The 23015-nt window shown below is 52.7% G+C and overlaps 2 protein-coding genes across 2 annotated transcripts in view; one reads left to right on the top strand and one right to left on the bottom strand.

Moving 5' to 3' along the window:
• Positions 1–23015, top strand: part of ttn.1 (titin, tandem duplicate 1) — a 227197-nt gene that overhangs the window by 133569 nt on the left and 70613 nt on the right. Inside the window, exons 88-138 of the mRNA XM_074658001.1 lie at positions 1–202; positions 1278–1402; positions 1492–1758; positions 1873–2142; positions 2216–2515; positions 2603–2905; positions 3001–3188; positions 3376–3490; positions 3702–3989; positions 4196–4347; positions 5806–5953; positions 6112–6289; positions 6377–6498; positions 6597–6884; positions 7419–7715; positions 7798–7984; positions 8065–8180; positions 8255–8554; positions 8806–9105; positions 9212–9317; positions 9551–9747; positions 9848–10156; positions 10234–10512; positions 10610–10909; positions 10998–11300; positions 11392–11588; positions 11679–11862; positions 12124–12426; positions 12523–12822; positions 12981–13099; positions 13346–13523; positions 13781–14065; positions 14952–15245; positions 15639–15938; positions 16053–16234; positions 16537–16666; positions 16762–16952; positions 17248–17677; positions 17814–18119; positions 18377–18558; positions 18690–18819; positions 18902–19053; positions 19221–19368; positions 19450–19615; positions 20545–20696; positions 21005–21301; positions 21395–21694; positions 21778–22092; positions 22177–22325; positions 22403–22553; positions 22670–22951. The exon at positions 1–202 is cut by the window's left edge and continues 207 nt beyond it. Of these exons, the coding sequence (XP_074514102.1) occupies positions 1–202; positions 1278–1402; positions 1492–1758; positions 1873–2142; positions 2216–2515; positions 2603–2905; positions 3001–3188; positions 3376–3490; positions 3702–3989; positions 4196–4347; positions 5806–5953; positions 6112–6289; positions 6377–6498; positions 6597–6884; positions 7419–7715; positions 7798–7984; positions 8065–8180; positions 8255–8554; positions 8806–9105; positions 9212–9317; positions 9551–9747; positions 9848–10156; positions 10234–10512; positions 10610–10909; positions 10998–11300; positions 11392–11588; positions 11679–11862; positions 12124–12426; positions 12523–12822; positions 12981–13099; positions 13346–13523; positions 13781–14065; positions 14952–15245; positions 15639–15938; positions 16053–16234; positions 16537–16666; positions 16762–16952; positions 17248–17677; positions 17814–18119; positions 18377–18558; positions 18690–18819; positions 18902–19053; positions 19221–19368; positions 19450–19615; positions 20545–20696; positions 21005–21301; positions 21395–21694; positions 21778–22092; positions 22177–22325; positions 22403–22553; positions 22670–22951 (11463 nt within the window). The remainder of the gene's footprint in view (positions 203–1277; positions 1403–1491; positions 1759–1872; positions 2143–2215; positions 2516–2602; positions 2906–3000; positions 3189–3375; positions 3491–3701; positions 3990–4195; positions 4348–5805; positions 5954–6111; positions 6290–6376; positions 6499–6596; positions 6885–7418; positions 7716–7797; positions 7985–8064; positions 8181–8254; positions 8555–8805; positions 9106–9211; positions 9318–9550; positions 9748–9847; positions 10157–10233; positions 10513–10609; positions 10910–10997; positions 11301–11391; positions 11589–11678; positions 11863–12123; positions 12427–12522; positions 12823–12980; positions 13100–13345; positions 13524–13780; positions 14066–14951; positions 15246–15638; positions 15939–16052; positions 16235–16536; positions 16667–16761; positions 16953–17247; positions 17678–17813; positions 18120–18376; positions 18559–18689; positions 18820–18901; positions 19054–19220; positions 19369–19449; positions 19616–20544; positions 20697–21004; positions 21302–21394; positions 21695–21777; positions 22093–22176; positions 22326–22402; positions 22554–22669; positions 22952–23015) is intronic.
• The window catches only part of LOC141781996 (bone morphogenetic protein receptor type-2-like), a 119185-nt gene continuing 96481 nt past the window's right edge, over positions 312–23015 (bottom strand). Inside the window, exon 19 of the transcript XR_012597001.1 lies at positions 312–574. The gene's annotated coding sequence lies outside the window, so the exon portion shown is untranslated. The remainder of the gene's footprint in view (positions 575–23015) is intronic.

Below are 23015 nucleotides of genomic sequence, written 5' to 3'. Positions count from 1 at the left end.
AGGGCGAGTACACCGCCGTGGTCGGAGACGACAAGTGCGCGGCCGAACTGATCATCAGCGAGGCGCCGACGGACTTCACGGCGCAGCTCAAAGACCAGACCATCACCGAGTTCGAGGACGCCGAGTTCACCTGCAAGCTGAGCAAAGAGAAGGCCATGGCGAAGTGGTACCGGAACGGACGCGAGATCAAAGAAGGAGCGAGGTACAACGACACGCCTCGCCTTGTTTCAGCAGTTTATATTCACAGGAGGTCGGTGACATCATTCACTGAGTCAGATCATTTTATTTAGAGACGCACCGATACCACTTTATATCAGACCGAGTACAAGTACTTACATTTGGGTACTCTCCGATACCAAGTACCGATACCGAGTACCGATACGAGTACCGATACGAGTCCTGCTCTGAGCCTACAGACCCTCGTTAACAGCCAGCTGGAGGGTGTGAGGACACACGGCAGGCTGGGGAGTCCCGCATACGAGGCGGTGCGCCGCCACCGGCTCTAGGTCAGCTTGGAAAGGCTCGGGGTGAAGGTGGCTCGCGGCCGCAGCTTTACAGCGCTCCCCGCCCGGACCTCGCCGTACCGTGACGGGGCTCCCTGCTCCCGGTGCGACTGTCAACCAGGGAGGACTGTCCTCAGTGTGCCCCGACCGCGTCGTGCCGCCAGATCGGCGCACGGTCCACGTAAAAGGCGCCGGGGGTCTGTGGCGATGTCGGCAACCCACCCGACCCGTCTTGAACACGGACCAAGGAGTCTAACGCACGCACGAGTCAGAGGGTGCAAGCAAAACCCCGTTGAGCAATGAAAGTGAGGGCCGACGCACGCCGGCTGAGGTGGGATCCCGGCACTGTAGGGTCGGGCGCACCACCGTAAAGTGGTATCGGAGCCGTTTTGCGAGTACGAGTACATGAGCACAGTATCGGACCCGATACCGGTATCGGTGCATCCCTAATTTTATTTAATTAATGAAAAGGGAACGCCAGGCCGGTCACACAGACCTCTAGACCTGAGTGACCCCCGAACCTAAACCAGAATTAAACTGGACCGAACAGAAACAGGACGACCGGACCGCCACAACAAAGAAACAGCTCTGATCAATATAAGAGACGGCATATTGGTTCTGGTTATATCTCAGATCGTTCAGGTCTCGGACCAGAAGGGAAACGAGACCTCAGAATTAAAAGACATGCAGATTATGACCAGAAGGGGGCGCCTCCTCTGATCTATCAGCACAAATGAAGAGTGACCTCTGACCCCTCGTCTTGTGCTTCTGCAGATATCACATGGAAAAAGAAGGAAAGACGTGCCGGCTGATCATCAAGGTGTGCCGGCCGGATGACGAGTGTGAATACGCCTGTGGCGTGGACGAGAGGAGGACCAGAGCGAGGCTCTTTGTTGAAGGTGAGTTCTTTCACACCTCTTCATCTTTCCCTGAGGGGAAGTTTATTTAGATCTTTTCAATCCTCATGAATCTCGTTTCTGTCCTGCAGAGACGCCGGTGGAGATCATCAGACCGCCGCAGGACGCGTTCGAACCTCCGGGCTCAGATGTGGTGTTCGAGGTGGAGCTCAACAAGGACCGGGTGGAGGTGAAGTGGATGAGGAACAACATGATCATCGTCCAGGGAGACAAGTACCAGATGATCAGCGAGAGTAAAATCCACCGACTGCAGGTCTGTGAGATCCGACCTCGAGATCAGGGAGAGTACAGGATCGTGGCTAAAGACAAGGACGCCAGAGCCAAGCTGGAGCTGGCAGGTGAGTCATCACACGCATTTAACTAACTTTAGACATTTAAAAACAGTTAAGATGAACCAACTCTTCCAGGTTGATCACAGGTTTAGAAACTGTAATGAATTATTTGATCTGCAGCGGTTCCAAAGATCAAAACCACCGACCAGAACCTGGTAACGGACGCCGGTAAGCCCTTCGTCATGGGCGTACCTTACGATGCCTACCCTCGCGCCGACGCAGAGTGGTTCTACGAGGGCACCAGTCTGCCCGTCCAGAACATCGACACCTCCACCGACAGCACCGAGTTCCGCCTGAAGAGCCCCAGCAAGGAGGACCAGGGCAGGTACAAGGTGGTGATCAAGAACAAGCATGGCGAGGCAGCGGCGTTCATCAACCTGGACGTGATCGGTGAGTTAAATCAGTGACGGGCGATTCCTCGGCTGTCAGAACAGGTTTTAAGTGTCATGTTTGTTGTTTTCAGATATCCCCGGACCCGTCAAGAACCTGAGAGTGGTCGACACTGCCGATGGCGAGGTCAGTTTAGCCTGGGAGGAGCCTGAGAGCGACGGCGGAAGCAAGATCGTCGCCTATGTGGTGGAGAGACGCGATGTGAAGCGTAAGACGTGGACGCTGGCTACAGACCGTGCTGATACTCCAGAGTACTGTGTCAGCGGCCTCCAGAAGGACTCCTGGTACCTGTTCAGAGTCTGCGCCCGAAACCGAGTCGGCAGTGGACCCACCGTCGCCACCAAGGACGCCGTCCAGGCCAAGAACAAGTTTGGTAAGAAACGGTCCAAAGGTCGCAACTTACACTCACATACCGTCTCCGACCTTTAGTCCAATCCAATCTTTTGTTTTCTACCGTCAGACGTTCCCGATGCTCCGGAGAACGTCGAAGTCGGCGTGGTGAACAGGTTCGGTGCCACCCTGAACTGGGAGCCTCCCAAGAACGACGGCGGCTCTGAGATCACCGCCTACGTGATCGAGCTCCGCGACAGGACCTCCGTGAAGTGGGAGGCGGCCATGGTCTGCAGCGCCAACGACCGCTCGGCCATGCTGAATGACGTGGTGGAGAACAAGGAGTACATCTTCAGGGTCCGGGCCGAGAACAAGGCCGGCATCGGCAGGCCCAGCGCCGCCACCAAACCCGTCAAGATCATGGATCCCATCGGTGAGTGAAAACCGGCCGTTTGAATCGTTGTTTGTTCTAATGCCTGTAGAGAAACATCCGACAGTCTAAGTTCTTTGGACCTTTTGTGGCTGCAGACCGGCCAAGTCCACCTCTGAACCTGAACTTCAGCGACCAAATCAACACGGCGGTCACGCTGACCTGGGAGACGCCCACCAGCAACGGCGGCAGCATGATCACCGGATACATCATTCAGAAATGTGACGACGGCACCGACAAGTGGCTCCGCTGCAATGCCAGACTGTGTCCTGATCTCTCCTACCGGGTACGGCGCCTCCCGCAGAGCTCAGCCTGCTTCCCACTTTTACCGTCTTATTCTTCTGTTTTTACTTTTATTTTATTTTCTTGTTTTTACGGTTAAATGTTTCACATGATTCACCTTTCTTCATCTTCCAGTTGTGAGGAGTCACTGACTGTTGTTGTTGTTGTTGTTGTTTTGTGGTTCTCTTCAGGTGTCTGGTTTGAAACCGGGTCAGAAGTACCTCTACAGAGTTTGTGCTGAGAACGCTGCCGGCGTCTCTGATCCAACCGAGCAACTCGGACCGCTTCTGGCCGACGACCCTCATGGTACGAGACTGTTGTAGAATCACCAGTAGAACAGACAATAAGGGTGTTTTCATATTAGGTCTGATTGATCCGTACCGTGCCCTGATCAGCTGTTCTAGTGGTGGAGCAATAAGAAGTAAAGTAGTAGTAGTTTAAATTCCATTCAAAGACTGAAGCGGTCCACTAGATGGATACAACTCAACCAAACTAACTAACCAATCTCTCCCGTCAGTCGGTCCGACCTTCGACCTGAGTGGCTTCAGGAACGGCCTGGAGGTGATCGTCCCTCAGCCTCTCACCATCAGAGTCCCCATCACCGGATACCCGACCCCCGTCGCCAAGTGGACCTTCGGAGAGAAGGAGCTGACCACCGCAGACGAGCGCGTCTCCATGGTGACGAAGCCCACGTACACGGAGCTGACGGTCACGCCGAGCGTCCGCCCGGACAAAGGCACCTACACCCTGCAGCTGGAGAACGACGTGTCTTCCATCTCTGGAGAGATCGATGTCAACGTCATCGGTAACAACAAGTTATTTCATAATAATATGACGTGTAACGCATGATAAACGTCATAGTCATTTATTTCAATGAAAAGCACCTTACCCAATGCATGCTGGGTAAAGCCTGCAGACAGACAAAACCCTGAACAGGAGCAGTTCAGGAAATGGATGCCTCACTTTCTTAAGCACCAGTTAATTTAATGTCTGCTACCTTTATTCTCCCAGCATGCCCCAGCGCTCCGAAGGACTTCAAGGTGGCCGAAGTCACCCGACACCACGTCCACCTGATGTGGGAGGCTCCGGAGCACGACGGAGGAAGTCCGGTCACCCACTTCCAGATCGAAAAGAGAGAAGTGTCTCGTAAGACCTGGGCCAAGGTACGCCTGAGTTTTACCTGAAAACCGACACCGCTTCAGCGTCTTTAGAGGCCTCAAACTTAAAGACTGTCCAGATGACCTGCGCAGCCTTAAAGTCCCTGTAAAGCAAAAATAAATCTGCATTCTTGTCACAACACAGAAGCATATATATATATAGAAGTATATAAAATTAGCTTTCAAAATTATGTAAAAATCATCAGTATTCTCTGCTCTGAGACGCTGAGGGGGGGGCGTGACGCTGAGGGGGGGGGCGTGACGCTGAGGGGGGGGCGTGACGCTGAGGGGGGGGCGTGACGCTGAGGGGGGGGCGTGACGCTGAGGGGGGGGGCGTGACGCTGAGGGGGGGGCGTGACGCTGAGGGCGTGACGCTGAGGGGGGGGCGTGACGCTGAGGGGGGGGGCGTGACGCTGAGGGGGGGGCGTGACGCTGAGGGGGGGGCGTGACGCTGAGGGGGGGGCGTGACGCTGAGGGCGTGACGCTGAGGGGGGGGCGTGACGCTGAGGGGGGGGGCGTGACGCTGAGGGGGGGGCGTGACGCTGAGGGGGGGGCGTGACGCTGAGGGGGGGGCGTGACGCTGAGGGGGGGGGCGTGACGCTGAGGGGGGGGCGTGACGCTGAGGGGGGGGGCGTGACGCTGAGGGGGGGGCGTGACGCTGAGGGCGTGACGCTGAGGGGGGGGCGTGACGCTGAGGGGGGGGGCGTGACGCTGAGGGGGGGGCGTGACGCTGAGGGGGGGGCGTGACGCTGAGGGGGGGGCGTGACGCTGAGGGCGTGACGCTGAGGGGGGGGCGTGTCAGAGCAGAGTAGGCGGTCCTTAATGTGGCCCAGGACACATTCACTACACACTGCTAACAGAATGTGATCATATGAAGCCCAGACCACCTCTTAATGTAGTCTGAAAGATCCGATCTCAATGCGTCTTGAGTGTGTTCACATCTGTACTTAGAGCTGTCCACTAGTGATCCGATCACTGAGGACGCATGTTAATACCAGGTCTGATCAGGGCCAAAGACATTGGTGGCCCTGATACTCCATACTGGTTATTCATCTTCAGTTTAGTTGGTTTAATGACGTTCTGGGTTTGTATTTTGGCTGAGTTATGTCACGGCTCCGCTGCATCATCGAGCCATGGTTTCAGCACAAACAACACAAACTGGTCAAAAACAGTTTAGCGGTCCAGAACTTCACCGTTCACCGCCCATCGGCAACAGGTTTTAATGTGTTTAGAAACAAAACTCTGAATTTCCGTTACGCAGCCTCTAAATCGCCTTTTCCTGCAAAGAAACATCACGAACAAACAAAAAGCATTTTGAAGAAGTGACATTTATTGTGACTTCAACGAGGCCAAGCGGCATTAAATTCAGTTTGAGGCCACACAAAGTACTAAAGTCTGTGTTATTGAAGTCTTCTGTAGTTTGTGTGTTAATTCATCACTATTGCGGTGATGTGTTTTTTCAAGGTGGCGACCGGCATCATGGATCTGGAGCACACCATCACAGATGTGATTGAAGGAAAGGAGTACCTGTTCAGTGTCATCGCCTGCAACAAGTGTGGACCCGGAGAGCCGGCGTACATCGACGAGCCCGTCAACATTTCCTCTCCCGCCAGTGAGTATTCATTCTGTCAGTCTGACGTCGATCGGCCGACTTTATGAGATCGAAGCTTAAAGCGAGGAGCGCCGTTTTCTGTCGATAGAATTCACCAGATACAAATAGTTTTTACAAACATCCAGAATCTCATCTACGTTGTCTTTTTTTCCCCCAAGCTGTACCCGATCCTCCCGAGAACCTGAAGTGGCGCGATAAGAGCGGCAAGACCATCTTCCTGTCCTGGGAAGCTCCGAAGTACGACGGCGGCGCCCCGATCAAAGGCTACATGGTGGACAAGTGTCAGCGCGGTAGCGACAAGTGGGATCTGTGCGGTGAACCCGTCCCTGATCTGAAGTAAGACTAAATAGTCGGTCAGTGAGCTGAGCGTGTCCTCAGACCTCACGTTCTGTGTTGTTGTATAACCGTGTTTTGTGCTCTCAGGTTCCAGGTGACCGGCCTGATTGAGGGTCAGTGGTACGCCTACAGAATCAGAGCTTTCAACAAGTTGGGAGCCAGCCGACCGTGCAGGGCCACCGACGAGATCCAGGCCGTCGACGCCAGAGGTAGGCCAGCTAGTGCTGATCTGTCTAGACTAGTGCAGGAATAATATTAATAAATAATATATCAGATGCAGTTCTGATCAGATCCTTTCGTCCGACAGAGCCTCCGGAGATCCAGCTGGATGTGAAGCTGCTGGCCGGGCTGACCGCCAGGGCCGGCACCAAGATCGAGCTTCCGGCTGACGTCAAGGGAAAACCCGATCCCCGGGTGAAGTGGACCAAGGCCGACCTGGTCCTTCGGGCAGATGACCGCATTACGATCGACACCCAGCCGGGACACTCCAAGCTGTCCATCGGCAACACCGCGAGAGGAGACACCGCCACCTACATCATCGAGGCGGTCAACGTCTGCGGACGCGCCACCGCCACCGTCGATGTCAACATTCTTGGTACAGATGCTACTTCATTATCCTAACCCACGGGTGTAAACAAAAAACTGTTATTCATTTCCATCTTTATAAATCCACAGGGAGCCACTGGAGAGGGGCTAAAGAGACGCAGGTTGCTGACCTCTGGTCTAACCTTTACCCCGAACTGTCCCCATCTTTAGCCAGAACATCCAGTCCAGCAGAACCAACGAGTAGCACATGTTGTTTTCAGATGTGTTCTGGTCGCTCCTCAGGAGAATTATTGGATGGTTAAAGCAGACAAGTGTAGCTCCAAGTTCATGTTAGCTGTTAGCAAACAAGTTCTTCTTCTTCTTTTTGGTTAAAAAGCTAAACAAGCCATACCAGACACAGACGTATAAATAAAACAAACCATAAAGACCGGACAGACCGGATAAAGACTGGTTCAATCTGATCAATGTCAAATTCAGCTCATCTGAGTTCTTGCGTCTTCAGTCTCAAAGTGGTCCGGTCCTGAGACACGACCAACCTGGATGTACATTTTGACTTCATTTTCACGTTTTCTCTCCTCTTCAGATAAACCCGGCCCTCCGGCCGCCTTCGACATCTCCGAGATCACCAACGAGTCGTGCTTCATGGCGTGGAACCCTCCCAGGAACGACGGCGGCTCGGCAATCACCAACTACATCGTGGAGAGTCGGCTGACGGACAAAGAGGAATGGGTGAAGCTTTCGGCCACGGTGAAACACACCACCTTCAAGGCATGTAAGCTCACAGCTTTGAAGGAGTACGTCTTCAGGGTCAGCGCTGAGAACCAGTACGGCATCGGCGAACCTGCAGAACATGTGCCAATCGTTGCCAAGTATTCCTTCGGTAAGTTGTTTTGCACTGCCGTCTCACGATCTATCAAAAAAAGTTCCTTTCAAAGACTTGACGTACGATGGATCTGTTTCAGAACCTCCTGGTCCTCCAACCAGAGTCACTCCCTCCGACATCGCCAGGGACGCCGTGACTCTGACCTGGTTCGAGCCCGATGAGGACGGCGGCAGTCCCATCACCGGATACTGGATCGAGAAGTTTGATCCAGAGAGCGACAAGTGGATCAGATGCAACAAACTGCCCATCAAGGACGCGACCTTCAGGTAAATACTGACCGCCAGCGAGATGAACGATGTTTATGGGTGTAGACTGTTGTTGTAACGCCGCTGTCATGTGGCTGCAGGGTGAAGGGACTCCCCACCAAGAAGAAGTGCATCTTCCGTGTTCTGGCTGAGAATCTGGCTGGACCTGGAAAACCCAGTGTAGAGACCGATCCCGTCCTCATCAAAGATCCCATCGGTATGCTGTTACTCTACTGCTAGATATCATTAAGAGTTATAGGATTATTATAAAAACAATTCACTCTTCTTCAGATCCTCCGTGGGCTCCTGGGAAACCTGACGTCAGGGACGTCGGTAAGACCATGGCGCTGCTTGCGTGGACCAGGCCGGAGCACGATGGCGGGTCAAAGATCGAAGGCTACATCATCGAGTTCCAGAAGACTGGCAGCGAGGAATGGATCCGCATCGCGGAGGACGTTCCCCAGACGGAGCACCAGCTGCAGGGCCTGATAGAGAAGCAGGAGTACTCGTTCCGGGTCAAGGCCGTCAACAAGGCCGGCGAGAGCGAGCCCAGCGACCCCAGTGACCCCGTGGTCTGCAAGGAGAGACTTTGTGAGTGCAACTTGGGGGCCAGCTGGGGGGTGAGCTGAACAACGGGTTGTTTCTGAGAGGATTGTAGTCTTTGATTCGTACAGTACCGGGACCATATATCCTCTCTAACAGCTGTTGATTCTGTCTTGGATGGCAAACTGTTACTCAACGAGACAATCTCGCTGTAGAAAGTTGCTGAATTACATTTGGATTTGTGCGACCAGGAGTTAACAACTAAAACATGCTTCATTCCCCTTTCTTCTGTTCCACAGACCCTCCGTCTGCTCCTGAGTGGCTGGAGGTGGCCAACATCACCAAGATCAACGCCGACATAAAGTGGCAGGCTCCCAGCAGCGACGGCGGCTCGCCAATCACCAACTACGTGGTGGAGAAGAGGGACGTGAGGCGGAAGGCCTGGCAGTCCGTCGACACCACCGTTAAGGAGCTCAAGTACACGGTCGGTCCGCTCAATGAAGGCTCGCTGTACGTGTTCCGCGTCGCCGCCGAGAACGCCGTGGGGATGAGTGAATTCTGCGAGATGGAGGACGCCGTGCTCGCCAAAGACACTTTCAGTAAGTTCTCAACAGTTATCAGCATCGTCTGTCTTTCAGGATATAATCAGTGTTTAATTCACTAACCGTCTGGTCTGGATATTAATGTGTGTCATGTTCTTTGCAGCGACTCCTGGACCTCCTTATGCGCTGACGGTGCTGGAGGTCACCAGGAGACACGTGGAGCTGAAATGGGAACCTCCCAAGAGCAACGGTGGAAGACCAATAACCAAGTAAGACTACAAACTGCTGTGTAGATTGCTATGAGGTAACATACATAATAAATAAGATGAGATGATGTCAAAGGAAGTGTGAATATGCTCATCAGAGGTTTTCTAGTTTAAAAGGCCATGAGCAGTAAAGGTACCTTTCTTACTCTATAACCTATAAAACGTATTTCTGGACTGTTGGTGACGCCGAATGCAATCTAAGAACTGTTGAACAAGACAATGACCTTTTCCTTCAGGTACGTGATTGAGAAGAAAGAGAAGGTAGGAACTCGCTGGCTGAAGTGTTGCAAGACTCCAGACAAACAGACACAGTTCAAGGTGACGGAAGTGGACGAAGGCTCGGAGATACAGTTCCAGGTCAGAGCTGAGAATGAGGCCGGCGTCGGAGATCCAAGCGAACCCACCGAGGTCCTCACCATCGAGGATGCGACCAGTAAGAGACCGTCAGATATATATATGGATTTATTCCATCATTTTTTAAAACAACACAGTCAGAAACACTTCAGATATAAACATCCTTCCTATCTTTCCAGGTGCTCCATCTCCTCCTCTGGAAGTGACCGTCCCCGACGCCAGCAGGGTGCACATCAACGTCGCCTGGAAGCCTCCGACCAAAGACGGCGGCTCCCCGATCACCGGCTACCACGTGGAGGTGGCCGAGGCCCGGCCGGAGCTGAAATGGCTCAGGGTCAACAGCAGACCCATCAAGGAGCTCACGTTCAAGATTGACGACGGAATCAAACCGGAGAAGAAGTACGTCATCAGGGTCCGTGCCATCAACGCTGTCGGCGTTAGCGATCCCTCCGAGATCTCCGACAAGGTCTTCACCAAGGATCCCGACTGTAAGCATCCACACAATATAGATTTACAAACATTTAATTATTAACCCTGAATAACGATCCTGTCCTCTGGCCACAAGGCGCTCCAACCATGGATTTGGCGGCAGAGGACATGGTCGTGATTGAAGGCGAGAAGCTGCACCTGAACATCCCCTATAGGGCGATTCCGACACCCAAGATGGTTTGGCAGAAGGACGCGGTGGAGTGCAAGGCCGACGACAGGCTCTCCATGACGGTGGAGATGGACAGCGCTCACCTGGAGCTGCTCAAGAGCATGCGTGCCGATGCCGGCGCATACGCCATCACCCTGGAGAACAGTCTGGGAACCGCCACCGGGACCGTCAACGTCAAAGTCATCGGTAGGATGTCCTTCGTGTAACCCTGCTTTATTCATACGTCATTAAATAATAGGATTCCTCCTCTGACACATGTTTGCTTCCCTCCTGAACCCTGCAGGACTCCCCGGTCAGTGTAAAGACATCAGCTCCAGCGACGTCACCAAGAAGTCCTGCAAGATTAGCTGGGAAGCCCCGGAGGACGACGGCGGCACACCGATCGTCAGCTACACCCTGGAGCGCCGCGAAGCCTCCAAGAAGACCTACGTGCCCGTCACGTCGGGAGAGAACGTCCTGACCTGCGACGTCAAAGACCTCTACATCAACTGCGAGTACTACTTCAGAGTGAAGGCCGTCAACAAGGTCGGCGCCGGAGAGTATCTGGAGCTACGCAACCCGGTCATCACAGAGGAAGTCAAACGTAAGTCATCAGAGGGTCCACCTACCTACTGATCCAGTCTAAAAACAGCTCAGACGCTCACTGCCTGTTGTTAATATCAACTCCACAGAGAAACCCGACCCACCCATCCAGGTGGAGGCTCACGACCCAACATGCAAGTCCATCAGAGTCTCCTGGAAGGCTCCGGACTCGGACGGCGGCTGTCCCATCCAGGGCTACATCGTGGAGAAGATGGAGAAGGACGGCGACCGCTACGAGAGGGTCACCCCGAGCCTGGTCCCCGGTTTCTCCTACGTGGTGACGGGCCTGACGGAGGAAGTGGAGTACCAGTTCCGGGTCCGAGCGGAGAACGCCGCCGGAGTCAGCGAGCCGTCCCGCAGCACAGAGTTCATGAAGGCTGCAGACCCCGTCGGTATGAAAAACGCTTTGAGATCAGTTATGAAAACATATTCAGCTTTTAAACAAGAACTGGCTGCATTTCATGACTTTTTCTCCGTTTTCAGAAAAACCGAAGGTCACCCTCCACGCCCGGGTGCAGTCCGGTTTGTGCATCAAGAAGGGCGAGGAGATCCGAATCGACGCCTACATCTCCGGCTCGCCGTATCCCAAAGTCACCTGGCTGAGGAACAACGAGGACATCACTAAAGAGCCGACCAAGAAGCTCGTCCCCATTGTCAAGAAGAGGAAGACCAAGACCAAGGTCCGTGTCCTCAAGAGTCTCCTGAATGTTTTCAGGTATTCTTACATGTTTTTTTAAGTAACTCATACATTTCCCCGTCGTCCCCGTCAGGTTCCTGAACCAGTGGAGGAGTTTGTAACTCCAATGCGTGAGCGTCTGGGTCTGGACCAGACCAAGAGGGGTCAGTCTGCACTGATGATCCGCGACGCCACCCGAGTCGACCACGGCGACTTCACCATCCAGGTGGAGAACATTCACGGCATCGCCACCGCCTGCTGCGACGTCAACGTCCTCGGTAAGATACCAGTACCTGCCGGTCACATGACCTCCTCATGGCCCTCAGGAGGTTTCAGGCAGTTGGATTCATGACACATCGCGTAGATAAACTGAATGGAAATGACAGAAAAGGAGAAAAGGAGAAATGGCTTCATGACGTGGTGTGTTTGAATGTGTTTGAATGTGTTTGAATGTGTTTGAATGTGTTTGTAAGAGCCATAAAAGATAGAAAATATAAACTTGAATCCTCCTGAGATTGAACGTTGACCCGACTCCGCAGACAAACCCAGCGCTCCGATCAACTTCACCTTCGACGAGGTCATGAACACGTCGGTCATCTGTAACTGGGAGCCTCCTGAGGACGACGGAGGCAGCGAGATCCTCAACTACATCCTGGAGAAGAAGGACAACAAGAACGACGAGGTCGGCTGGCTCACCGTCACCGCCACCCTGAAGGGCACCAGTTTACTCGTCAGCAAACTCATCGAGGAGAAGGAGTACATCTTCAGGGTCTCCGCCGAGAACAAGTTCGGCTGCGGGCCGCCGTGCACCTCCGAGCCGATGGTCGCCAAGAACATGTTCGGTAAGTAAAGAAACATGTATAAAGGAAAAAATAGCTTTAAAGCTTGTTATCAAATGCTTTCATACAAGCGTTACTCACTCGGCGCCCCCCCCTTAGATCCTCCCGACGCTCCCAACACCCCCAGAGTCCACGAGGTGAGGGCGAGCTCCGCCCACATCTCCTGGCACGAGCCGAAGGATAACGGCAGCCCGATCCTGGGCTACTGGATCGAGAGGAAGGAGGTGAACAGCAAACACTGGACCCGAGTCAACCGCATCCTCCTCAACTCTCTGGAGGTGAAGGCCGTCGGCCTGATGGAGGGACTCACCTACATCTTCAGGGTGTGCGCCGAGAACCTGGCCGGGCCCGGGCCCTTCAGCGAGCCCACCGACCGCATCGTCGCCATGGACGCCATCAGTAAGTTCTGTTAGTCTTATCACGGTGTTCACAAACATCCGAACACAGACTACGGAGGTCATTTCAGACCTCCATCCTTCCAGGCAGCTTTACTCTATAACCTAACTCTAGTTTGGTTTCAAAGATGTAGACAAACATTGTCCTGTCCCCCCCCACAGTGCCTCCTGGCCCCCCCACTCCTTGGATCGTGGACACTGGGAAGGATTCGGTCATCGTGGCCTGGAAGCCCCCTCTGTTCAACGGCGGAGGAGACATCCTGGGATACCACCTGGAGAAGGTACGATACGATACTCAGTGCTGCTCATCAGCAGAATCAATAAATAGAAACAAACAAAAATCCAAACGTAAACAGAGAAACAAACACAAAATCTTTGCTGTAAACGCGAACACAAATTATCAACATGGGCTTTCCAGCTGAACAGGTTATCTAAGTGTACACCGAGATACCTGTAGGAGTCAGGGACTGGACTCTCTCGCTGATGGATCTGAGGTGTTAAACTCTTGTTCTGTGTTCTGGTCTCAGGTTGTGGTCGGAGAGAAGGACTGGACCCGCAGCACAGAGTTCAGGTGTAAAGAGCTGACGTACACGCTGACGGGTCTGACCGAAGGAGCGGATTATTACATCCGCGTCATCGCCGTCAACGACGCCGGTCCTGGAGCTCCCGGTGTGACCGAACCCGTCACCGTCACAGAGCCTCAAGGTACAAACAGGTTTATGATGGGACGGGGGGGTGAGGGGGGGGGGGAACGCCAACACCTCAGTGGGTTAATTCAACACTTCCTGCAACTGCTTCACGGTAAATTAAACCAAACACTTGGAGACAGCAGGAGGCGGGACTGAACCGCCAACCTTCTGGTTAAAGGACGCTTTTATTGTGAAGCAGCTACAGGAAGTGTTCCATGTGTGTGTAAATATCAATCCAAGACTGACTCTCGTCTCATTGTCCACGTTGTTCAGTTACTCCCGCGGTGGACTTCGACTCCTCCGTGAGGAACGGCGTCTTAATCAGGGCCGGCGAGTCGCTGAGGCTCCCCGCCGTGGTGACCGGCCGACCCCAGCCCGAAGTCAAATGGGCCAAAGACGAAGCGGAGGTCGACAAGGAGCGTATGATCGTGGAGACGGTGGGCAAGAACACCGCTCTGTTCATCAAGAGGACCTTGAGGGCGGATCACGGGAAGTACCAGGTCACCGGCACCAACAGCAGCGGGACCAAGACCGCCGAGACCACAGTGGACGTCATGGGTCAGTGTTGAATGAATGCGAGGTTTCAATCCAATACGTACGACCTCTAAAGCTGCCTTCACTAACCGTGAGGTTGGGCGAGGAGCCCTGGTAGAATATCACAGTGCACGAGGAACGCCGTTCACTGTTTCTGTGTGAATGTGTGAATGCAATCAGCGGCAGTGAGAAGCTAACGTTGGGCTATAAACAGACTCCACCACCACGGTCACGAGTAAACACGAGGCTGTACAGGAGGACGGGTTGGCGTGATGGCGGTTAGTCGTCTCGTTTAGACACGTGTTAACAAACTACACGTAAAGACTTAAGAATTCACCAGTGAGATATTTACTGACGTGTTTTATATCGTAGAACAAAACGTTAAAATCTCTTCAGCTTGTTTTAACCACAAACCTGATTTCAGACATCTCACTAAAAACACATTAAGGTCCATTGACAAGAGGGAACAGGAAGTGACATCATGCTGACTCAGTCCTGCAGCTCTCTATTGAGGATAAAGTGGCTCTGAAGATCTTTATTCTTTTTGAAATGCAGCTTGTTTTGATCTTCAGGTGGAATTACAGATGTTACTGATTTTACCAGAGCCGGTAAACGAGGGAGAACCGGGTGATTCTGGGTTCTCATCAGTCGGCTGCTGCGACTTCCTTTAAAGATTAAAGTGTTTATAATCCATCCACTTCATTACAGAAACTGATAAATCAAAGTTTTGTGTACTTATTTATTTGATATCGACACAACTCTCATTTCTTTGTTGTTTGTCATTTTACTCGAGGCGTTGGACTACGACTCTGAACACAAAGGAACCTCACAGTAGTGACGGTATTCTGACTCTTATATAACAGGAGGCAGCAGTGATAGAAAACGTTTTTACTGGCCTGTGTTTCCGTAGACGTCCCCGGACCGGTGGTGGACCTGAAGACGGTGCTGGTGACCAAGAACAACATCACCCTCACCTGGTCCGATCCCTTGGATAACGGCGGCAGCGACATCATCGGCTACCAGGTGCTGAGGAAGGACGCAAAGATGAAACTCTTCCGCCAGGCCATCGAGACGGCATCCTGCAAGTGCGACGTCCAGGGCCTGCTGGCTGGCGAGGAGTACGACTTCCGGGTCGTCGCCGTAAACAAGTATGGTGACGGAGCTCCGGCCGACCTCGGGCCCATCCTGGCAGAGGATGCCAAAGGTAAACCCGCCGAAATATATGACCCACTTTTGACACCAGATGGCGTTTTCTGACCACATGTATCTGAAGATTTGAAGGTCTAGACCAGACCAGGGGTCAGCTACCTCGTAAAGTTATGACTTTATTCTCGTAATATTCTGACTTTATTGTGTAAATCTCAGATGTGTTTTCCCTCAATGTGGTCCTAATACTCCGTAGTACATTGTCTCTTTGGCCCTCACTGCATTAGACTGATATACTATATACTTAGACTATAAACTGTGTTACCTTCATCACAATGATCACATGTTTTGCGACTCCAGACAGATTTTAAAATGGCTCTTTTGATAGTAAAGGCTGCTGACCCCTGGACTAGATGTACGGTGTTGACCAAACTCCTCCACCTCGTTCCAGGTACTCCATCTGAACCCGAGAAGCTGCACTACACCGACCGAGGCCAGACCACCATTGACTTGGCCTGGGAGCCGCCTCGCACCGACGGCGGCAGCCCCATCATGGGCTACTACGTGGAGAAGATGAGGTCCGACGGCACCGAGTTCGAAGTGGCAAACCGCAAGATGTTCACCGTGTGCTGCGGGACCATCGAGAGCCTGTCGGAGGGCCAGGAGTACCACTTCCGCGTCAAAGCCGTGAACGAGGTCGGGGACGGAGAGCCCTCCAAGCCCATCACCGCCACGATCCAAGACGATGAAAGTAAGAAACTCTTAAAAAGGATTGATTTTGTGCGGCTGATCTGGTTCAAAGACTAAAAAGTGTTTTAATCGCCATCGACAGCCAAAGAGTTGACGGATGTTTGTTTGTCCACAGTTTCTCCAGTTATTACCATCCTGAAGTACTTCAAGAACAACGCCATCAACGTGAAGAAAGGCTCGGCCATCGACATCCCAGCGGAGGTGAAGGGACTTCCTCTGCCGACGATCCAGTGGATGAAGGACAACGTGGTGATGGAGCAGCCTGAAGGAGAGAAGATGACGATGGAGACGGAGGAGGTCAGAACTCGTTTGTTCACAGAATATCTCAGAGAGCGATTAAATGGGAAAGTTAATACTCGCTGTGATTGGTGAATTTGATAAGTAAATAAGTGAATCATCATGAATCTGCCTCATTGACCAAGAACAAACGGTTCCAATTCCTGGTTTGACCGGATGACCCCCATGACCTTTCTTCTTCTAGCGCCGCCCTCAGGACTAACTGAGCTCAGCTTCTCATGTCAGCTGCGTCTTCTTCTTTTGTTCTGTCACATTGAAACTCCCTGTGTGTGAATAAATACATTTTGCCTTCTCGTCTTCAGGTGACCCGGACGACTCTGAGGACTAAGATCGCCTACCCAGAAACCATCAGGCAGGACAAGGGCAGCTACAGGCTGGTGGCTGAAAACCGCTTCGGCAGAGCTGAGCACACCATCCGGGTGGAGATCTTCGGTAAGAGCATCGTGTCAGGTTTAGCTCCCGTTGTGTTTCCTATCATCTCTACATATCAAGCGTTGCAATTAACCCCCCCGCCCTGCGTTCTTCAGACCGTCCTCTTCCTCCGAGGAACATCGTGGTCTCGGACATCAAGTCGGACTCGTGCTACCTGACCTGGGACGCCCCGGAGGACAACGGAGGCAGCGAGATCACCAACTACGTCGTGGAGCGCCGAGACGCCAGCAAGAAGAAGTCCGACTACGAGGTTCTGACCATCAACCTGATTGACAGGAGATACGGGGTGAGTCACCGCTGTGATCGGGATATTTATCAATAAAGTTTCATCTGACTCCAGACTTCAGGTTCTGAATCTATTGTTCCATATTTTAAGGATCAAAATGTGTCTTTGTGTTCAAACCGTGTTCATGACGTTGATTTCTGATCATTTAAGAAGATTGAAGAAATTGTATGTCTCTATTTTCTATCGACTTTATTTTCGTAATATTACGACTTAAATTATAATAAGGAATTACCCCTGAAAAATAGACACACAAGATGAAACGTGAATAACGACTGTCCCGGTTCCAATCCTTCAGGTCCACAAACTGTTCCTGAACGGAGCCTACCAGTTCAGCATCAAAGCTGAGAACAAGTACGGTTTGAGCGACGGCTGCGAATCAGAGAAAGTCCAGCTCAGGGATCCGTTCGGCCTCCCCGGACCTCCACGTAACCCCCAAATCATCGCCGCTACGGCGACCACCATGACCGTGACCTGGGACCCTCCTCTGGACAACGGCGGCTCCCCCATCCAGGGATACTGGCTGGAGAAGAGGGAGCGCGGCGCCGTATACTGGAGTCGCGTCAACCGAGCTCCGGTCACCAAACCGTCGGTGAAGCTCCTGGAGTACACCGTGCTCAAGCTCATCGAAGGATCCGAGTACAAGTTCAGGATCGCAGCCTGCAACGCCGCAGGTATCGGACCGCCCTGCGAGTCCACCAAGACCCGCTTAGCCGTGGATCCATCCAGTGAGTGTTTACCCGCCAAAAACCTGTTCTTATCTCTGCTGCCCATCGCATGTACTCACTTTATTGACAGCAAGTTGGTCCTCAGACCTTCAACAGGACGTTTGTGTGACCTTTGACCCCTCTGCTCCTCCCTCAGAGCCTCCCAGCCCTCCTGGACACCCCGATGTTAAAGACAAGACCAAGAGCAGCATCACGCTCACCTGGAGCCCGCCAGACAGACACGGCGGCAGCCCCGTCCTGGGTTACATTGTCGAGGTCCACGAGGAGGGCTCTCCCGACTGGAGGAGGGTGAACCCCGCCGACAAGCTCCACCCGTCCACCGAGATCACCGTCCCCGACCTGAAGGAGGGCAAGAAGTGCAGGTTCAGGTTCTACGCTGTGAACGCTGCCGGAAACTCTGAGCCCGCCAAGACGGCCGACATCCTGGTTCAGGACATCCTGAGTAAGTTCAGACCTGCTCGTAGTACAAGAACTGCTACTGATGATGTTGAGTTAAAGACCAGATCAGATCTGGACCCGGCTGAGTAGAAATCCATCACTTCTACCACAAACCTTCTTGTTTTTATAGCCTGCAGACACCTTTCATTCATTTCATCTCCAATAATACCATCAATACTCTCAGATTCACTCTCTCTGGTGATGTTGTTTAGATGAATATCAGTAAATATATCACAGCTGTTTTTGTGTGTTTGTTCTAAGTCGAGCCGACAGTGTCTCTGGACGTGAGCGCTCCCGACCTGCTGACCTGCAGAGCTGGAACGACCATCAGGATTCCCGTCACCATCACCGGACGACCAGTTCCCAAAGTCTCCTGGACCTTCGACGGAACCGCCGAGACGGAGAAGAAGAACGAACTCCACACGCTGCCCATCGACTCCGAGGTCAGACCGCTAACACTTTAACTGATATTCATCTTTCTTTCACCGACGTACTGAATTCCTCTCACTGCCACCAAGTGTTTTCTTTGTTAGTACGATATCTGAACTCTGCCTTCACGGTGCTTCCCCCTCAGATCCACTCCACCGACACCGGCTCGGTGATCGTGATCCCAGACTGCAAAATGAACCACAGGGGCCGATTCATCCTCAACGCCGAGAGCCCCGCCGGACACAAGGTGCTCAAAGTCCGAGTCAACGTGCAGGGTATGTAACCAGAAACATGAAGACGTGGCAGATTATCACTTCTCAGTCTTCTAGTCTTTAATATCTTGTTTTGTGGATCCAGACCTGCCCGGACCTCCAAGAGATCTGAAGGTCAGCGACGTGACGAGGGGAACCTGCCGACTCACCTGGAAACCTCCAGAGAACGACGGAGGAGAGAGAGTGAAGAGCTACTTCATCGAGGAGAAGACGGTGGGCGGCAAAGCCTGGACAAAGGTAAGACCCCCCCCACCCCCAGCTAATAATACTGTATCAGAACCTGAACTTTGCCTTTTCCATTTGAAAAAAGCGGACCAGAACCCAGATGGACCTTTAACACCCTTTAACCAAGAACACACTGTTGTTGCTCACATGTAAAGTCACACCCTGATCTCATCCTCCAGGTGAACCCGGCCTGTGATGCTCAGTCTCTGGTGGTTCCAGACCTGATCAACGGTCAGGAGTACCTGTTCCGCATCCGGGCTGAGAACCGCTTCGGGTTCAGCCCGTACGTCGAGACCCTCGAGGTCACCAAAGCCACAGACCCGATCCGTATGTCTCTTCTCTTTTATGTGTTATAGAGAACCTTAAAGTTGATGTGATGGATCTGACTAACTCTTCTTCTATCTGCAGATCCTCCTGATCCTCCGACCAGGCTGAAGATCCAGAGCGTGAGGAAGGGCCGGGTCAAGCTGACCTGGAAGGCTCCCAGGAACGACGGCGGTTCACCCGTCACCCACTACAGCGTTGATCTGCTATGCTGGGAGGCCAGCGGCACCCAGAAGGAGGCCTGGAGGAGGTAAACCTTCACCCGACAGGTCTACATGGGTCCACCTGTGACCTGTGGTGGCAGTTTCTGTTAAACAAGACACAACTTGTCTTTCAAGTAAATTTAATTCAAAGCATTTTTTTTTCTTACTATCAATATATACAGTATATATTTTTAATGAATTCGTACTTGCCAGAAAGACAGAGATGTTTTTAGCCACCTGGTTCTTTGGATCACAGCGGTGAGTGAGTCCTGGTACTCAGGCGTAAGGCCCCCACTTCTACACCCTCTTTGGCGGGGAGGTTGAGGTGAGAGTCCCAGACTCCAGCCGTGCACGGTCTTTACCTTCAGCACCGAGTTTCAGGGGTCCCTCTCACACGAGTGATCCTGCCGACAACGCCAAATTTGTGGTGGCAGTTTCTGTTAAACAAGACACAAACCAAGGTCACAACTTGTCTTTCAAGTCAATTTAACTCCAAGCATCTGCAGATGGACTCACGAGCAGAGTGAGCTGAGACAAGTGAGCTCCGAACACAAGAGAAGTCAGGCTTTTATACACACTGATACATGCAGAGTCATGGAAAGATAGTGAATCATTATCCTTAAGTCAGTACAGAAACAGCATCTTCACAGACAACAGAGCATCAGAAGACATCTCATCAGGCTTGTCCTGCCTTGTCCCCAGACCTATAGTTAGTACATCTGCAATTTGTTGTTTACAGAGGTTTCCTGTAGAAAGACAAAACTGTCGGGTCACTTGTTTTAGTGCTTACTCATGGTGACAAGGTCCGCTGTATGTGGAGCCGTGAGCCCTCTCTACAGGTACATGGTTAACTTTTATCGGTTTACTCATCGGGGGTCTCGAAGTCTCTACTGCAGATGTGAAAACATGAACCCTTTCAGAGTAAAATGAATGTGATCTGGTTTCCACGAGACTCTCCTCTGTGTGTGACCTTCAGGTGCAACAGGAGAGACGTGGACACCACCAACTTCAGGGTGGAGGACCTGAAAGAGGGAGACGAGTACGAGTTCAGAGTGATGGCGCACAACGTGGTCGGAGAGAGCCGCCCGTCCACCACCGTCGGACCCATCATCATGCAGGACCAGACCTGTAAGAGTCTGTTTCTCTTAGAAGGTTCCTAACGGAGTGAAATAACCTGAAGTATGACCTGATCAGAGCTTCAGTGCTTCCTGTCTCATCTCCTTCAGCATAGGATATATCAATATCATCATTTATTATATCAATAGCGTCATTTATTATATCAATATCTTCTTTCATCGCCCACGTTTCTGATCAGAGTTCTAGATCTGTAAGATTTGCTTCTTCCATAGAAAGACACAGAAACTTTAAAATGTTCCAAAGTTATTATTAATGATAATAATAATATGAATAATGGTGATGTCGTGGTTGTGCTACAGGCGCTCCGTCCATCGAGCTGAAGGAGTTCATGGAGGTGGAGCAGGGCTCCGACATCAGCATCGTGGCCAAGATCCGCGGCTGTCCGTTCCCCACGCTCACCTGGTACAAGGCTCCGCCCCTGAAGTCCGACGCCAAGGTGGAGGTTCAGTACGACGAGCACATCAATAAGATGGTGTCCGACGAAAGCTGCACGCTGCTCATCCAGCAGGGCAAACGGCCCGACACCGGCCTCTACACGCTGGTGGCGTCCAACAGCTTCGGCAAGGCGTCGGCGGAGATGAGGCTCAACGTGCTTGGTAAGACACCGGGGCTCTCTAAAGAATAATATAGTATATAAGGACCTGCAGCTGTGATTCACCTGGATGACATCTGTCCTTTTTTGTGTCCAGGCCGACCCGGTCCTCCCTCCGCTCCCATCAAGTTCGAGGAGGTCGGCGCCGAGAGGATCACGCTGTCCTGGCTGCCGCCGAAGGACGACGGTGGCTCCAAAGTCACAAACTACGTCATCTGGCGGCGCGTGGCCAACAGGAAGACCTGGGTGATCGTCACCAGTGAGCCCAAAGAGCGGATCTGGACGGTGGAGAACCTGTTGGAGGGATACGAGTACGTGTTCCGCGTCATGGCCCAGAACAAGTACGGTGTTGGCGAGCCGCTGGACAGCGAGCCCGAGACTGCCAGAGACCGCTACAGTGAGTCACCGCTCCTCAAACTAACATGATGTTGAACAGTCACAATTTATAACCTTGTCTTCTTCCTGTCCGTCCTCCGGCAGACCTCCCCGGTCAGTGTGAGAAGCCGAAGGTCAGCGGCGTCACCATGGACTCCATGACGGTTAACTGGGAGGAGCCCGAGGACGACGGCGGCACCCCGATCACCGGCTACTGGCTGGAGCGCAAAGAGACCACGGGCAAACGCTGGACCCGCGTCACCCGCGACCCCATCCGTCCCATGCCCATGGGCGAGTCGTTCGCTGTGACCGGACTCATCGATGGCTCTCAGTACATGTTCAGAGTAGCCGCCATCAACGCAGCGGGACTCGGACCCTACAGCCCCATCACAGACCCTATCTTCGCCAGAGACCCCATCGGTAAGAGTTCCACTCTGAGATCTCACAAGTTTTAAATCCACAGAGCAGGATGTTAACCGCCTGTCTGTCCCCCCGCCCTTGTAGTCCCGCCCTCTCCGCCGACCCCCAAGGTTTCTGATTGGACCAAGTCCACGGTGGACCTGGAGTGGATCCCTCCTCTGAAGGACGGAGGCTCCAAGATCCTGGGTTACTGGGTGGAGTACCAGGAGGATGGCACCGAGCCCTGGGTCAAGGTGACCACATGTTTACACTGTCAGTGATGTCAGACCTGGTTCAGAGGACGACCTTACAAACTGTTTGTGTTTTTCAGGCCAAGGAGACCGAAATCCGCGGCACCCGGTTCGTGATCGCCGGTCTGAAGACTGGCGGAAAATACAAGTTCAGGGTGACTGCGTTCAACGCTGCCGGTAAAGGCGAGCCAGGAGAAGTCCCAGAGGTGCTGGAGGTCAACGACAGAACCAGTGAGTCGGTTTCTTTCACATCAACTGCTGTTGTCTCAGCAGTTACACCTTCACGGACGCATTTATCCTGTTTGGTTGGAACAAGTCGGCCGTAACGTTAAGTTTCTCCCCTCCAGTTGCTCCTGAGGTCGACCTGGATGCCTCGGTGAAGGAGAGGATGGTGGTCCACGCTGGCGGCGTGATCCGTATCATCGCCTACATTTCGGGTCAACCGTCCCCGGAGGTCACCTGGGGCAGGGATGGAGCCGCGCTGCCTCCTGAGGCCAAAGTGGAGACGACCGCCATCAGCTCGTCTCTGGTCATCAAACCCTGTATCAGGAAGCACCTCGGCGTCTACACCCTGACCGCCAAGAACGCCGGAGGGGAGAAGAATAAGAGCATCACCGTGGAAGTTCTAGGTAAAATACTGTTTTCATGTCACAATGCGGCCGCGTCTTAAGGCTCTTCAGTCATTTTTTAAAA

This window comes from Sebastes fasciatus, chromosome 14 (genome assembly GCF_043250625.1).
Source record: "Sebastes fasciatus isolate fSebFas1 chromosome 14, fSebFas1.pri, whole genome shotgun sequence".
In the NCBI taxonomy this organism is placed as follows: Eukaryota; Metazoa; Chordata; class Actinopteri; order Perciformes; family Sebastidae; genus Sebastes; species Sebastes fasciatus.
This window is presented reverse-complemented; position numbering and strand designations above follow the sequence as displayed.